The sequence below is a fragment of the Doryrhamphus excisus genome, chromosome 6 (genome assembly GCF_030265055.1).
Source record: "Doryrhamphus excisus isolate RoL2022-K1 chromosome 6, RoL_Dexc_1.0, whole genome shotgun sequence".
Taxonomy (NCBI): domain Eukaryota; kingdom Metazoa; phylum Chordata; class Actinopteri; order Syngnathiformes; family Syngnathidae; genus Doryrhamphus; species Doryrhamphus excisus.
This window is the reverse complement of record NC_080471.1, coordinates 6,066,477-6,084,110: the sequence shown is the minus strand read 5'-3', so window position 1 is coordinate 6,084,110 and position 17,634 is coordinate 6,066,477. Positions and strand designations below refer to the sequence as shown.

Sequence of the window (17,634 nt, the reverse complement as noted above, 5' to 3'; positions counted from 1 at the left end):
TGGATTGTCTATGATGGGCATGAGTTTGTTCAGTGACCGTCGCTCTGCCACAGATGTCAGGCTGTCCAGCTCTGAGCCAACGACAGACCCTGCCTTACTCACTAGTTTGTCCAGGCGTGCAGTGTCCTTCTTGAGGCTGCTCCCCCAGCACACCACTGATACATCGGCCGGCCGATATTAGCGTTCTTTACTTGAATTGGTATCGGCCAATACGCGCGTGGGTTCGCCGATGTATTTTTCCGCCGCATGATTTGTGTTGCCGGAGGACCCGGCACAAACTTTAATGATGAGAGAAATGTTTTATATATCGGACTAAATTGTGTCAGTGTGATGTGTTTGTGTGTGGATGCGGGCGCGGGCGCGGGGTGGGGGCGGGGCGGGGCGTTACACTGCGGAGGAGCAGTCATCACATCGATGCTAGATAAACTATGACAGAAATGTTTTGCACATTTTAGAATTGATAATACTGTTTAAATGTGTGTAATATTTGTTATCATTGTCATTTTTTCATATAAATTGAGGGAGCAAAAGCGGTATCGGCCACAAATATAGGCCCAAGCAAAATCGGCCATCGGCTAAGGGTGATGGAAAAAAATCAGTATCGGCATCGGCCGTAAAAAAAACATATCGGTCGATCCCTACTCGCTACCACAGACTGGTAGAAGATCTGTAGCAGTTTTCTTGGAGATGTTGAAGGACGCCAGCCTTCTGAGGAAGTACAGGTGACTCTTTCCCCTCTTGCACAGGGCATCCGTGTTGGCATTGGGCATCCGTGTTGGCATTGATTAGTTCAAATCAATGCGATCCGATATGATATGGTGCAATTTCTTGCGATATGATGCCATTCAACATGATGCAAATAAGCAAAGGGGAAAAAATGGAAAATTGTTTTCAAAAGTCAGGAAGAAGCCAACTGCTCTGCTGTTCTAATGTCACCTGCTGTGCTGAACACTCGTTCAGGGGGGACACTTGTTGCAGGGATGGACAAATAGCTCCTGGCTTGAAAGTGGCTGAAGATCCACTGACCTGATTTGCTTGTTTTTTCCCCGGTGTCCAACGAGGAACTAGACGGTTTGGCGGGGGAAGTGGCGATCGATGTGTCCGTGTTGTGGTGTACCCTTTTAGGGGGTCTGCATGTTTGTCGTACTGCCATTGTATGGCTTCTTAACACGGCATTCTTTGCAAATGACAGATGTTTTGTCGCACTTTCCACCGTTTTTTTTCGAATCCATAGTGTTTCCAAACATACCATTTTAAAAGTTGCGAGTGGGATAAATGTAGAAACTTCCTTGCTGCTGCTTGCGTGCGAACGTCCATGCTTTTTTACTCATAGATGTATGTGCCTCACGGCTTGCGTATTAAATACAAAACGCGAAATAATGATGGTGCATTCATTGCACCTGGGGAACAGCATATGAGGTGAAGTTTAACATAAATAAAACGGCACTTGCATCAGATTTTACCGATACCCACAAACGCATCGGGATGAATCTAGATTTCACCCGTCAATTACATCCATATCCAGTGAATGAGCCAATGCACTCGCATCGCGCACATGGGCATGGATGTATGGATTAATATAGATTATTTTCCACACACTTAACGGACACCATTTTTCTGTATTACCATGAGTTGAATTTGATAGTGTTTCTCAACTCAATTCATCCATTTTTATACCACTTGTCCTCACGAGGGCATGCTGGAGCCTATCCCAGCTGTCTTCGGGTGAGAGCCAGGGTACACCCTGGACTGGTCTCCAGCCAATCACAGGGCACGTATAGACAAAAAAAACATTCACACTCACATTCATACCTAGGGACAATCTGGAGTCACCAATTAACATGCATGTTTCTGGAATATGGTAGGAAACCGGCGTTCTCTGCAAAAACCCATACACGCACAGGGAGAACAAGCAAACTCCACACGGAGATGCCCTAGCGGGGAATCAAACCCGGGTTTCCTAGCTGTGTGGCCTGCACGCTAACCACGTGCTAAGCACGTTCACGTGCAGCTTTGTTTCTCAACTCAATGACCAAAAATAGCACCAAAGACAAGTGCCAACATTTTCCTGGCAAAATATGGTGTTTGTCAGTCATGTCTTCAATTATGTTAAAAGTAACCTTGCATTTTTAATTTATGCCAAGGTGGTCCAAAGTGCAGCCCGGGTGCCATTTGCGGCTGTTAGATAATTTAAACTTAAAAAACAGAAAAATAAGTCATTCTATTAGTTTCATTCAATCCCAGCCATTTTGGCTTGGACATCCCTCAGTACCGGGCTATATACTGTAAAGATGATAAGATAAGATATGCCTTTATTCGTCCCTCAGTGGGGAAATTTGCAGTGATACCTACCAAATGAAAGATAAGACTGTCATCTTTCATCAGAAAAAAGTTTGTTTCAACCTTTTTCTGTTCTTTAGTAATCAGCAGTAGAATATCTAAACAACAATGCCATAGCATAAAAAACACAAAATAGTTGGGTTACATGAAAATGACGGTTTATTTATTAATATAACAAGCTACTAACAATTTTCACATGTGGAACTGAACTTCGTGTGGGCACATTTTTACACACGCTTGCACTTACAAAATGTACTTCTTCGACCTTGTAATTCCTGCCACCTTGCAATATTATGAGCAAAAATAACATAGTTTTAGTAGGATTTGGTTGAATTTTTTAAGAAAATTGTGCAATACAATCAGGGCAAAGTCATAGATCTTCCACAATGTGCACCAATTCCAGCTGTATTTCTTCGGCTCTGTGTTTCTCGCCAAAAAAGGCTGTTTTAATTTATTCCACCCATGGCCCCCTTCCAGACACTCCGCTCCCACTCCGCTGTAATTGGTCACACTTCCAAACTACTACTTCTTGACTACTGCGATCAACACTTTCTAATTTAGTGGGTATAGGAGGTGATAAGCTAAAGCGCTAATTGAAAAGTGTTTAGGAGCTACTGGCTCCTAAAGGAGGAGCACTCATTGTCGGACACAGAAGCACCTCTCTCTCCGTGGAGCTCTGGAGAATCTGGACGCGAGGGCGCCGTGTCCACCTATTATTTTATTTTTATTTTATTTTAGTGTTTTTTTTTAATTATTACTGTAAAACTGTGTTTTATGTTAACATAAAAGAGTCACAGGTAGCTGACTTCCGGTTCCAGTAGCGCGGTGTCGTGGTAATGCAGAAAGACGCGTGCCCTGTTGTAACTGAACGTTTTCAATGTTTAATAACATGCAAACCAATGTTCCACTGACTACTTATTTGACATAATTCACTGTATGTTTGAGGAGGCTCGGTCACCATGACGACCGAAGACTTCCAATTGACATTTTAGATGACATCATGATGACCTTTGAAGGTCAAGGCAGTTTGTCTGTCACCATTGACATCATTGTGTGAATGCTGAGAATTTTTCATCAGTTAATTACGAGCATATAAAATTATGCAACTGTTTTATTTATTGTGCGAAACCTATAAAATTATTTCTTATTCCACCATCCTCTAATGCCTCCTCCATTTTTCAACTGATTCAACCCATTTCCACATGAAATCGTTGAGCTCATTCCCAGATCTTCCAGACATTTCCAACATTTTTGTGTATGTTTTGTGTATGTATTATTCATTAATTCATTCTCTACTGCTTTTTTCCTCACGAGGGTCGCGGGGGGTGTCTTCTGGCGAGAGGCGGGTACACCCCGGACTGGCCGCCCCGGACAGGGCACACACAGACAAACAACCATTCACACTCACATTCATACCTAGGGACAATCTGGAGTCGCCAATTAACTTAGCATGGAGGAAGAAAACCCACGCATGCACGGGGACAACATGCAAACTCCACACAGAGATGGCTGAGGGTGGAATTGAACCCTGGTCTCCTAGTTGTGAGGTCTGCGCGCTAACCACTGGACCGCCATGCCGCCCTGTATTTTTCTAAGCACGATATCAAAAACAAGGATATCGTCCATATCGATATATCGACTGGATTTGATGCGAAGGTCTCATGTTTCAAGATGCCGCCGCTCGAGGGCCATCAATTTACGGAAGCTCTCTCCTGCGCCGACTACTGTGAGTGCAGCATGATTGCACTGATGAGTGAACATTATAGTTAACATTTTCTATATTTCTTTAAGAAAGAGAATATACTATTTTTTTCAGTGGCTATTTTTCTATAAGATTTTACCACAAATATTTGGCTTTGACTTTTGGCTAAATTCAGTTTAAGCAAAAAATATGGAGAAATATATTGTATATCAATATTCTACGAGTTTTGGTCCATATCGGCCAGCCCTAGTAATAACATGGATACTTAGCACTACCATGTTAGGTGTTGCATGCAAATGTTACCAGTAGTAACCTTTTTGAAGATGTTTGATTTGAGAGGTAGAGTTGTTGATTACATTGTCTAGGTTTGTCAGAATCACAGTGCACATGGACAAAGGCCGGGTAGGCGTAGGCGTGTAGTGGCTTTTTGCACCCACAACATTTTTGTGTGCGCACTGTCAGTGGCTGTGGTTTGGTCTACATAGAGTCCAGTGAGGAGTAGGAGGAAGAACACACAGTTACACATATTTTTAGACCCAAAGGCTATGCTTGTGCGCATTGACATATTTGCGTCTCTGAATTCAAGATTAACTTTATTGTCTCACAAAGACAAATTTGTCTTCGGTCAATACATCACTTCCAATGTGTAACAAAAACAATACTGACATGTCATGTAAACATAATTTAATACATGATGCCATAACGTGCAAAGAGCAAGATGCTGCCAGTAACTGTAGCACTGCAAATATGCGACAATAATATGTCTGCTTACATGTCTACTTAAAACATGAATGAAGAAATAGCACCTAACAGGATAATAAATACCAGGATTAAAATAATACTGATAGTTAAACCATAGAAATAAAATGCCAGTCAAAATAAAAAGTCATTAATTAATACATTTAATTAAGTGCAATGTGCAGTGCAAATAGTCAAGAACATTTTGATCAAAATTTTGATTTGATTTATTCTTATTTACCCATTTGATAGCCATGTGAACAAACCCGATGGTAGCAGTTCAAACTCACTGTGTGTGATGGATCATTGATTATTTATTGGCTAGTTGCAGTGTGGCTGGTTCAGAGCTGGAGCGATGCTCTTTTGTACCCATGATTTTACCAGCAGCAACAATTAGCTGGCTTAATTATGGGCATGCACTGCAATGCAGATTAGCCCATCTTAAGATTCATGTTTAGTTTTCTTATTATTATGGGCATGCACTGCAATGCAGAGCAGCCCATCTTAAGATTCATGTTTAGTTTTTCTTATTATTATGGGCATGCACTGCAATGCAGGCCCCCCACAGACACCTGCAAAGCAGATTACAGACTTAATATTCCTCATGTTTAGTTATACTTCTTCTTATTCTTATATGTTAATCTTCCCATTTTCTTGCACTTAATGTAGCCAAAACCGCAAGAAGGACCCCCCACACATGTTACACCGCCGAAATTGTGGCGCTCAAGACTAGAGCGCTATTTATTTTTTGTAACTTGGAAATTTCCTGTAACCATGGCAACGCAATTAGCGATAGAAAAAAAATGGGCGACTATATTAGGTACACCCAAATCTATTTTTAGAACAGCACATGCCAGAGAAAACAGGAGAATTTACAGACTTTTCACAGCATTGTAGCTCAGCCATACGGTCACGTAGAAATGTGATTAATGGCTCATTTTTGAGACAAACTTCTCAATTCTCTCTGTGACTAATTTGTTTTTTGGATGTTTAGTTTTGGCCCTATCTTCGTCAGAAGGAGGTGTGCGCAGGGCCAAAAGCCACCTTGTCTCTCACTCTGACGCAAGAGCACAGTAGCCTGAAAAAATTTGGTTTTTTTTGTAAACTATTCCTCCTCCTGGCCACACCATTTTAGCTAGCTTGATTTATTTTGGGGAAAACGTAGGAATTTCCGTGCCCTTTCCAAAAAAGTTCCCCCTATGGCTGACAGATGTACGGATTGCCTGCTGTGGCCCCCAGAAGCGACAAAAGTCAAGAATTTCTTCCATTGACTTACCTGTTAAAGATGCCTTCTTTTTTTTCTCCAGCTCTTCAATTTTCTATGTTTTCGACTCATCCTCTGTGGTCATTTCTCAACCGGTTTGCAAAACGAGCAGATCTATGCGAAGCCCCAACCCTCACCACTCACAGTTGTCTTGTGCTGTCATTATCTCTAATTGTTTGGCCGTAGGAAGCATCTGTTTGACATGAGGCATTCAGCCTTTTCAGTGATTTGTGCTCATTCATTATCAATATGGCCGCCACCTGCTGCAGTAGAATGGAGTTTACACCTTTTCTCCTCCTCCCAGCCCTTCCCTTTTAAAACGACTGTGTGTAGTAAAGTGCGATTACAATGATTCCCTACCCAGCTGATACCATACATCTCATGGATCTGGTAGATTTTAAAAGTTGTATCTTTCTAATTAAGCATCAAAATGTCAACATTTTCATAGAATCCATGATACAGCATTAAGCTGTGTTATCATGTAAGGAATCGATAATTTGGTATCGACCCGTACCTCACTACCTTTCTGCTTTTTAGTACTGAATGACAATGCAAGTGCTACATGCAATTGTAAAACAACACATGACATCATGTCTGCACATGGCATGGACCACAGCAGTGCCTGGGCACTTTCATTAATTGATGCTACGTATGTTGCTAGGTGCTGGCATGTTAATTGTTAGCATGTTCGCATTTAAGCTAATGTACTCATGTCTAAAGGCAAATACACGCATGGCATTATGCAGGGAGGTTATAGGAGAGCCTTGGCACTTTCGATACTTGAGGCTTTCTTGCTAGGCTTTCTTGCCAGGTGCTATAGCATGATAACCGTTGCATTGTAGCCATTGTAGCCTTTTAGCTAATTTACTCATGTCTAAAGGCAAATACACACATGGCATGATGTAGGGACACTATGGGACTGCCTTAACGCTATTGGGAGTTGGTGCTCTCTTGCTAGATGCTACCATGCTAATTTTTAGCATTTTAGCTTATTTACTCATGTCTAAAGGCAAATACACACATGGCATTATGCAGGAATGTTATGGAACTGCCTTAACACTTTTGGGACTTGGTGCTTTCTTGTTAGCATTTTTTGTTTTTTATGCATATCTAAATGAAAATACACACATGACATGATGTACGGACATTATGGAACTGCCTTGGCACTTCGCCACTTAATGCTATCTTGCTAGGTGACACCATGCTAACTGTTAGCATTTAGGAATTTTGGTTATTTTACTCCTGTTTAAAGGCCTATATGTACATGGCATGATGTAGGAATGCTTTCTCTGTACTTTTGGTGCTAGCATGCTAACTGTTAGCTTGTTAACATTTTAGCTGCATTCCTCTCGCCTAAAGGCTAATGCAGACATGGCATGGTGCAGGGATATTGTAGGACCGCCTTGACACTATGGAGTTCTCGGCGGCATGGCACAGCAGACACCGAGCACGAGGTTCACAGCACAGGTTGCATGTCCATCAAAAGTTCTGCAGGAATTTTGTAGTTAATCTTTAGTTGCACAGATAGGTTACCAAAGCAAGCTGTGATACTGTATCTGATTAGGCTTTCTGATACTGCTCTGTAAAAGAAAAAAAATTGCCCAACCCTCTGAATTAATCATGAACCAATCACAATCAGGAAATGACATTTCACATTTGTCCCTGATTGCATGAAAGCCAGCAAGATGATCATGGTGCAGTCAATTGAAGGGTGCAAACATGAGTACTCATATACTACTAGTTGCACTGACAAGGCAGTTGTTGAACCAAGAGAGCATATCTGTTTGAACAATGCATCAGTTACGAAGTGGATTCTTTGTTCAAGTGGAAGAGTTGCCAGTGTGTTTTTTCTATCAAGAGGTTGTTACCAGCATGATTTGATGACAAGATATCCCATAGGCTCGCACATTGCCCACGACCCTTGTGAGGATAAGCAGTAGAAAATGAATGAATGAATATTCATTAATACAGATATAATACATATACAATGAATGAATATTCATTAATACACATACAATACATATACAATGAATGAATATTCGCGAGCCTATCCCAGCTGTCTTCGGGCGAGAGGCAGGGTACACCCTTGACTGGTCGCCAGCCAATCACAGGGCACATATAGACAAACAACCATTCACACTCACATTCATACCTATGGACAATTTGGAGTCTAGCATATTTTTGGAATGTGGAAGGAAGCCATGTGGGAGAAATTGAACTGCGGTCTCTTAGCTGTGAGGCCTGCGCGCTAACCACTCGACCACCTTGCAGCCATCCCTGAGTCCATGTTTTATAAAACATGTCCCGAGTTTAATGATAAAATATTAGCAACATTGAATTTGATCTTTTCCTGTTTAATTCTATCCCTGGTACGTTCTTGCTCAGATATGACGTAACACGCAGCTCAAGACATCCTTCAGTTTTAAAAATGGAGGCAAGCAATCGGCACTGGACTGTGGAAAGTTTGTTTTTGATCCAAACAAAATTTCAATACTGGACGAACAAAAAACTCGTAATACGGAGTTCAACAAGTGAAAGAAACACTCGGAGAAGCCGGTATAACGTAATGTTGTTTACGCTTTACTGCGCATGCCCTATTGACTATTCTGTTTGATTCTAGCGGCGCATGTAGAATAAACCTTTGTATACCACTGTTTTTGGAAAAGTCATTCGGAAAGAGGTAAAACTCTTCATGTAAACGTGGCTACTGAGGGATGTCGTGGTACATCAGTTAACATCCCAAATTTTCGCAAACATTTTGCCTTGGTTTGCATTCACCCATGGTTTGCATTTTGCATTCAAAATTTTAAGTGACCTTTTCACCAGCAGAGGGAGCCATATTGATGATGATGATTGTGAGCTAAATTGATTGAATGAATTGATTCATTTCTATTGGGAACATTTCCACACAAAATATGAAATTACACGAAATGTGGGAATTGTCCTGAGTGAGTTGAACATTATGATTTTGGATTTGTGTGAATTGATTAAGGAATAGAGGAGTTAGCGACCGAAAAATGAGGCCGAATAAGAAGTCAGAAGAAGAGGAACGAGATGATGCAATGTCAGCAGACATTGCATGTGAATGGGAAAAGCTGAAGCGAAATTGAAACACTTTTGAAAAGGTGCAAAAATCAAAAATTTGAATGAAGTCGTTCAGGACTGAAATGCTGTGGAAATATGCTAAAACGTAGAACGAAAGTAAGAGAAATCGGGAATTAAACCAACCATCTCTGGTTCTGGATCCAAGCAATATTGTAGCTTCTCGAAACAACTTTTACTAATTTGCCACAATCAAGCAGTAGCGTATGTCAAATGCCACATAGTGGCACATAGTGGGGCACATATGTGGCCCACGGTAGATGCCAAGTGGGCCGGACCATTAAAATTATACCATATAAACCTGCTATAAATAACCAAAATATCACGTCTTTCCTTTGTTTTGGTATAAAGAAGCACAAGAACATTAGGAAAATGTTGAAATTTAATGAACACATCTTCATGAAAACATTTCATGAAACACCTTAGATTTCCTTAGACAAATGTGCAACTTACTTTTATCGTTAACATATATGAAAAGAGAGGAAATGTTAAACCATTTACACATGTGTATTAAGGGTGTGGAAAATAATCAAGATTAATCAATACATCGATGTGCATGCACGCGTTGCGAGTGCATCGGCTCATTCACTGGGTGTGGGTGCAATTAACGGGTGAAATCTAGATTAGTTTAAGTTGTTTAAATGGTATGTTTGGAAACACTACGGATTCTCAAAGAACGGTGGATAGCTCGGCAAAACGTCCGTCATTTGCAAAGAATCCCGCCTTAAGAAGCCATCCAACAGCAGCAGACAAACATGCAGACCCCCCTTGAAAGGGGGACACCACAACACGGACAAGTCTACCGCCACCTCCCCCCGGAAAAACCAAGCAAATCAGGTCAGAACAAGTGGATCTTTTTTTTTGCCCAGGAGCTATTTATCCGTCCCGGCAACAAGTGCTGCCCCCCTTTTTCCCTTTCATGTGTCGTTAAACTATCATATCGCTGGCAGTGTATCGAGATGTGTATCGAATCGTCCTCAGTGCTGAGATTCACACCACTAATGTGATGTATAAAATCAAAATGTAATCCCTGCCGACACCTTACAAACTAAGGTGCGCCGTCTGTAGCCAGGCTGATAGCACGGGACCAGTCCACTCCAACTCTGTCCAGTGCAGCAATGACAGAGCTGAAAATGTCTTTGGCTGTTGTGGTGTCCATCATTGGCACCAACTCAAGAAACTCTTCAGTAACAGTCAATGTCTCATCAACTCCACAAGTAAATAAGGCCAGTTGTGCTACGTCTGTGATATCAGTGCTCTGGTATACTCCAGTGTGACTTATGTATTTTTTTTCCTACCTAATTATGCATTTTTGTGCGACTTATAGTCCAGAAAATACGGTATATTCCTTCAATACCAAAACTTGTTGCAAACACACCAAGCACAGAGGTTTTCCGTGCATTTCTATAAATAAATAGGATGTGGTCCATTTTTTCTTTGAAAATTCTACACTCTGTATCTACTTTTCTCCGTTTGGCTAATGAGGGTGTAGGGGAGGGGTAGAGAGTAGGGTTAGCTGATATGCTAATGATAAAGAAAAATAGTAATACAAAAATATGCTTGCTGACTGTATTGTTTTAAATGTTCCGAAATCGATAACCTCATTATCGTTGTAGTAGCACATTAAATTGTTGAGCGAAATTACCCCTACTTTATTATAGATAAAAACGTCTAATGGCAATTAAATGTGATTAATTGTGAGTTAACTATGGACAAAAATGTGATTCATTGTGATCAACTATTTTAATCGATTGACAGTCCTAAAAAAAAACTATATAAAATTTAAATTCAGCAGAGTCTTGTATAAAAAGCTACAAATATATAATGAAATATACTTGTCTCAAATGGTAAAGCGCATGTATTTATTGGTAAGAAACTTTCCAATGAGATGTCAGCCTCTGCAAACATTGCTACTAAATCTTCAACCAAATATAATGCCTGTTCTTGTCATTAAAGAAGATGTAGTCACCCATGAAATTCCAGCTGCATATAGAAGATATTTTTATGACACTCTTGTTTTTACACAGACATAGGGCAAACGGCGCTTTTAATTTGAAGGACAGTCGCGGAAGTGTGATCCGTGAGTGGAGAATGTCTTTTTACATCTAAGACGAGCTGCGTTCAAAATTTTTTTTTCACTCAGAATCTGCACATTTTCATCAGACAGTTTAATTTAAATTAAATTTAAATTCTTTAATGTAACAACGTGGTGACTCAAGCCTGAGTCGCGCACACACAAACACACACAAGCTAACCCGTGCTTGATTTTATTCACGCTCTGTATTTGTCAGCTTTCACCGGCGTTTGTCGGGAGGTCCGCTGCGTAAATACTTCCCCACTTGAATGTTCCTTCTCACCATGACAGCATTTGATTCATCTTATGTATCCACCACGACGTGCAGCCATCAACTTTATAATTTCTACTGGTGTAAGTCATTTTCGTATCATTGGAAGGATCTATACTGGTATACAAAAAACGATACCGCCCAAACCTGGATCTTGTGCAGGTTCACTGCCAAGATCAGGGACCTTGGACTCAAAGGTTGGTGATCACTGAACTAGACCATTTCGCAGTTACGTTGCAGTTATGGAATTTTGAGCTTTTCCCTGAGCAGACAGCTCTAAAGAACATATAAAGAAAGGTCCACTCATTGTTGTCTTTACGTTCTCTTTCAGGACACTGAGATTGCTCCTGAATGCAACCATGTAAGTGTTTTCTCTGTCAATAAGCATAAACAGCAGCATAAAAAAGGAATCATGTTGACATGTTGCTGCAGTCAAGCATCTTGTGTTTTGTTTTATTCTGACAGCTGCTGTGGAACTACAAGTACAATTTGACCACTGACCCTAAGTTTGAGTCTGTTGCTGTGGAGGTCTGCAGGTCCACCATCTCTGAGGTTAGTCACTAACACGTCTTTATGGACTATCATTTCTGGACACTATTTTTTTTATTTTGAAACCTGCGGTTTACACAGCGGTGTGGCTAATTTCTGACCTTGTTCCAATCTATGCTTCAGAACTACTACTAATCGTTGAAATACTGTGCTGCTCGAGAGGCAGTACGGAAACGGCCTCTCTTTTGCAGGTGAACTCACAATAGCTTATCATTCCCGCTAGTGAGGTTTAATTTTCAACCTAATATTTTTTTCTCATAGTACAACTTTAACAGTATTTTTGCTTGAATAGTTTTTACTGCAGAAGTTTTACTTAGATTTATTGTTGAAAAATTGTGACCTTTTTTTCTTGTGAGAGGACAATTTCTTTCTCACTATATTTTGACTTTGTTTTTGTAAAATTACAGCCTTTTTTCCTCATTGGTCCTGTTTTTTCTCCCCAACTTTTTCAGGTTTGCTCTTTTAATTGTGACTTTATTCCCATTAAAAATAATTTTAAAAATGGTTAAGTTTTGTTGTTAAATTATATTGTTAGAATGTGCCACGAGTAAAAAAAAAAAAAAAAAAAAAAAGAGCATTGGGCTGCACTTTGGATACCACCAGTTTATGTTCATCATGAACATCATTCCTTGTTGGCACACGAGCGCGGTCACATTCTTCACAACAGGTTTCCAGTAAGGTCCACAACATGAGGAAGTTGTTGTTTTATGTTGCTACTGCAGATTAAAGAATGTGCAGCGGAGGAGTTGGGGAAGGGGTACCTTGTGTCCTGCCTGGTGGATCACCGCAGCAACATCAGCGACTACCAGTGCAACCAGTACATCACCAAGATGGCCACCATCGTCTTCAGTGACTACCGCCTCCTTTGCGGCTTCATGGACAAGTGTCGCGAAGACATTGATGCTTTGCGATGTGGCAGCATCAGCACTGGAGAGAAGGTTCAACGCATACACCATACATAAAGTATTCTCTAACAATCCCATAACAGAGTGTATTTCCCAGGGACGACCCTACTTGAAAGTTGATATCGATTTGGGGTGTCACGATTCAATTCGTATCACGGTTTGTAGTTGCCGATAGAATTCAAGGATGATATTGCTAACTTTCAGCAATACCTGATCTGAAATTATTCAGTAACTTTTTTGCCAAAAATTCAATCAGTGTGACTGTGAAATGGTATTATTATTTCCTTACAGGTCATTGGTAGATTTATGAAAAAAACATTGGTCAATTTATTCCTAGTTAAAAAAAAAATATTTTTTTATTTTATTCAATTATTATTTTTAATATTTAAAAAAAAAAAAATTTCTATTCAAATATATATTTTACGGGTTGCATTGTGCACCACTAGTATTCTACTAGCGGCAAAAAAGTACTCCACCGCCATGACAGAGATGCCGGACATAAAGCCGCTCAACGTGCACACACATGTAAATTGTTTTGCGTTATTCTAAATCTGTGAATAAATGTCGTTTACAGTCGTGGTCATAAATGATGAGTTAATAACGCCAAAAAAAACTAATTTAAGAATAAATTGTCAATGGGTACAAAAAGAATTATAATTGCAATTCAAAACAGCATAAACAGAGGGTGGTGTAGATTAATCACTACCTCACCCACAATTCCTACTCCTGGTGTCAAAAGAACTACACACACAGCAACACAATATGTGGGTAGAAATAGACAATACACTACCGACATACTATAATGCAGAATAGAACTATGTGAGCTCTAACCATGTGCCTTCCAGACCTTGGCCTTTAAATTTTTTTTGTTTGTTTTTTACAAGAACTGTAGGGCAAAGTACTCAACAGGAAATAAACAGGAAGTTCTCCACGCAGTACATCCAGCCTGTGCTTGAATAGAACGCTGCACATCACCGCTTCTTGTGCAGCTGAACCACAGTGAACAAAACATATTTTGCGCTGTTTCGCTAAATATTTACTCCGCCGATCAAAAGCCTCCGCAAGTGTTGCCTGTCGTAAGAGTGGCTGCACTGCACATTCACACTGGAACTGTGGCATTCGGCTAAAAACTACCGCCTTTGTATAGGGCTGGACCAACCTGGACCGATATGGACCAAAAGCTCATAACTAGGTATGTTTAGGTTGAATATCGATTTGCGATATACAGTGCATCCGGAAAGTATTCACAGCGCTTCACTTTTTCCACATTTTGTCATGTTACAGCCTCATTCCAAATTGTATTAATTTAATCTCTTACCTCAAAATTCTACACAAAATTTTTTTTTTGACTTTTTTTGAATTGATTAAAAATAGAAAACTAAGAAATCACATTTACATAAGTATTCACAGCCTTTGCCATGAAGCTCAAAATTGAGCTCAGGTGCATCTTTTTTCCACTGATCATCCTTGAGATCTTTCTACAGCTTAATTGGAGTCCACCTGCAGTAAATTCAGTTGATTGGACATGATTTGGAAAGGCACACACCTGTCTATATAAGGTCCCACAGTTGACTGTGCATGTCAGAGCACAAACACCAAGCATGAAGTCAAAAGAACTGTCTGTAGACCTGCGAGACAGGATTGTCTTGAGGCACAAATCTGGGGAAGGATACAGAAAAATTTCTGCTGCTTTGAAGGTCCCAATGAGCACAGTGGCCTCCATTATTCGTAAATGGAAGACGTTTGGAACCACCAGGACTCTTCCTAGAGCTGGCCGGCCTTCTAAACTGAGCGATCGGGGAAGAAGGGCCTTAGTCAGGGAGGTGACCAAGGCCCCGATGGTCACTCTGTCAGAGCTCCAGCGTTCCTCTGTGGAGAGAGGAGAGCCTTCCAGAAGGACAACCATCTCTGCAGCAATCCACCAATCAGGCCTATATGGTAGAGTGGCCAGACGAAAGCCACTCCTTAGTAAAAGGAACATGGCAGCCCGTCTGGAATTTGCCAAAAAGCACCTGAATGACTCTCAGACCATGAGAAACAAAATTCTCTGGTCTGATGAGACAAAGATTGAACTCTTTGGTGTGAATGCCAGGCGCCATGTTTGGAGGAAACCAGGCACTGCTCATCACCAGGCCAATACCATCCCTACAGTGAAGCATGGTGGTGGCAGCATCATGCTGTGGGGATGTTTTTCAGCAGCAGGAACTGGCAGACTAGTCAGGATAGAAGGAAAAATGAATGCAGCAATATATAGAAATATCCTGGATGAAAACCTGCTCCAGAGCGCTCTTGACCTCAGGCTGGGGCGAAGGTTCATTTTCCAGCAGGACAACGACCCGAAGCACACAGCCAAGATCTCAAAAGATTGGCTTCAGAACCACTCCGTGAATGTCCTGGAGTGGCCCAGCCAGAGTCCAGACTTGAATCCGATGGAACATCTCTGGAGAGATCTGAAAATGGCTGTGCACAGACGTCTCCCATCCAACCTGATGGAGCTTGAGACTTATTGCAAAGAAGAATGGGCAAAACTGCCTAAAGATAGGTGTGCTAAACTTGTGGGATCATATTCAAAAAGACTTGAGGCTGTAATTGCTGCCAAAGGTGGATCAACAAAGTATTAAGCAAAGGCTGTGAATACTTATGTAAATGTGATTTTTTTTGTTTTCTATTTTTAATAAATTCAAAACATGTAAAAAAAAAAAACCTTTTTTCACATTGTCATAATGGAGTATTTTGTGTAGAATTTTGAGGTAAGAGATTAATTTAATACAGTTTGGAATGAGGCTGTAACATGACAAAATGTAGAAAAAGTGAAGCGCTGTGAATACTTTCCGGATGCACTGTATGTAGGCCAAGAACACAATAGTCTGTGTGCCTTGAAAAATCTGTCAAAATCCTTGAAAATGACCGGTACCGAACGGAACAGCTTTTGAAAAATTAGTGGGATTAAATTAGTTAATTATAGGCTTTTCCAGCAATATAACAAAGCTGAGTTGCAGGTTTTTCTTGAAATATACGTATATGACTTACCATATCCATGTGTTGCTTTAATATCTAAGTGGCTCTTAGATATCCATTCATTTGTCAGTATACATTGTTGACCCTCCCACCACACCCTCACCCGGCCTGCTGTGACATTTACCTTTTTATTTGTGTAGGACATCCACTCACAGGGTGAGGTCATTGCCTGTCTGGAGAAAGGTTTGGTGCGGGAGGCAGAAGAACAGCCGGGGGCACATCCCATCAAGGACGAGTGCAAAAAGTCCATCATGAGGGTGGCAGAGCTCTCCTCTGATGACTTCCACCTGGATCGCTACCTGTACTTCGCCTGCCGCGAGGACCGTGAGCGCCTCTGTGAAAACGTGAGTGTCATCGTTATTTTTATTTTGTCAAGGAGTTAGCATCTGTTCATGCAGATGTTTGTTTTTTATTGGTGCAGACGTTGGCGGGCGAGGGGCGAGTTTACAAGTGTCTCTTCAATCACAAGTTTGAGGAGGTCATGTCTGAGAGGGTGAGTGTGCACGTGTATTGTTTTTCCTGCACCGACTGGTGCAAAAGTGACACTAATGATGTTCATGTATTCCTCAAGTGTCGTGAGGCACTGACCACCAGGCAGAAGCTGATCGCTCAGGACTACAAAGTAAGCTACTCGCTGGCCAAAGCTTGCAAGTCAGACCTGAGGAAGTACCGCTGCAGCATGGACAGCGGCATGCCTCGAGCCAGAGAGGCACGTCTGTCCTACCTGCTGCTCTGCCTTGAGTCGGCCGTGCATCGCGGTAGGGACCGCCTGTCTCCCGCACTCATATCCTCACTGACCTATTATGCTTTTTCCACTTTTCTGACCAATAACTGTAGTTAGGCTGTTATTCTTGTGTTAAACAAATACAAATTTCCCCACTGAGGGACAAATAAAGGCATATCTTAATCTTAATCTTAAACGATGCCAAAGTTTCAGATAATGAGATTTGTGCATTTGGAAGTGAGCCCTAAAGGTTGGGATGGCTGAAATGCTCGGGTTCAAAAGGCGTGGTAAATCTGCCCCTTTGTGATGTCACAGATGAGCAGACTTCCCTATATGGATGTGGCTGTAAGCCAGATAAGCTCTCTGCCCTCCCTAAGCTCTGCTACCCCTGTGCTCCCCCAAGCTCACTCCTCTGTTTACGTGGCTAGCAGTGGCTCGTACGGGAAAGCCACATTTGTTTACAATTCCTAAAGGCGCCCGCCACAGTCAGGCACAAGTAGTTGGGGTTCCTGATACCCTACCAGCAAAAGAAATGCATTTTAATCTGTCAACGGCATTTCACACTGGACTGTTTTTGAACACGGGTCAGTATGAAGCTGGACTAGCTGACAAACTTTTTGAAGCTTGACGGCTTTCCAACATCACTTTGTCGTGTGGAAGAGTCAGAGCAAGCAGTAAGTAACAATTTATCAGCGTCCTAACTGAACTAAGTGAAGTAGCACGTTTGATGCGATGCCGAAATTGACGCGATGACTGTGGCGCTGCCGGGAGGACTACCTAACAACAACAACAACAACAGACAACAACAGACAATAATAAGACAGAATCCTGCATGGATTACAATTGATTCAAACACAGAGGAAGCGCAGGGCGAGTTACATACCACAAGTTGAATGGACTACCTAATGATAGTCTCCAAAAATAATGAGAGAGAACCGGCATGTTTG

General features: G+C 41.3%; 1 protein-coding gene across 1 annotated transcript in view; it reads left to right on the top strand.

Moving 5' to 3' along the window:
- Positions 1-17,634, top strand: part of glg1a (golgi glycoprotein 1a) — a 43,776-nt gene that overhangs the window by 2,671 nt on the left and 23,471 nt on the right. The window contains exons 2-7 of the mRNA XM_058074815.1: positions 11,823-11,852; positions 11,957-12,043; positions 12,763-12,978; positions 16,104-16,307; positions 16,385-16,456; positions 16,535-16,721. Coding sequence (XP_057930798.1) covers positions 11,823-11,852; positions 11,957-12,043; positions 12,763-12,978; positions 16,104-16,307; positions 16,385-16,456; positions 16,535-16,721 — 796 coding nt within the window. The remainder of the gene's footprint in view (positions 1-11,822; positions 11,853-11,956; positions 12,044-12,762; positions 12,979-16,103; positions 16,308-16,384; positions 16,457-16,534; positions 16,722-17,634) is intronic.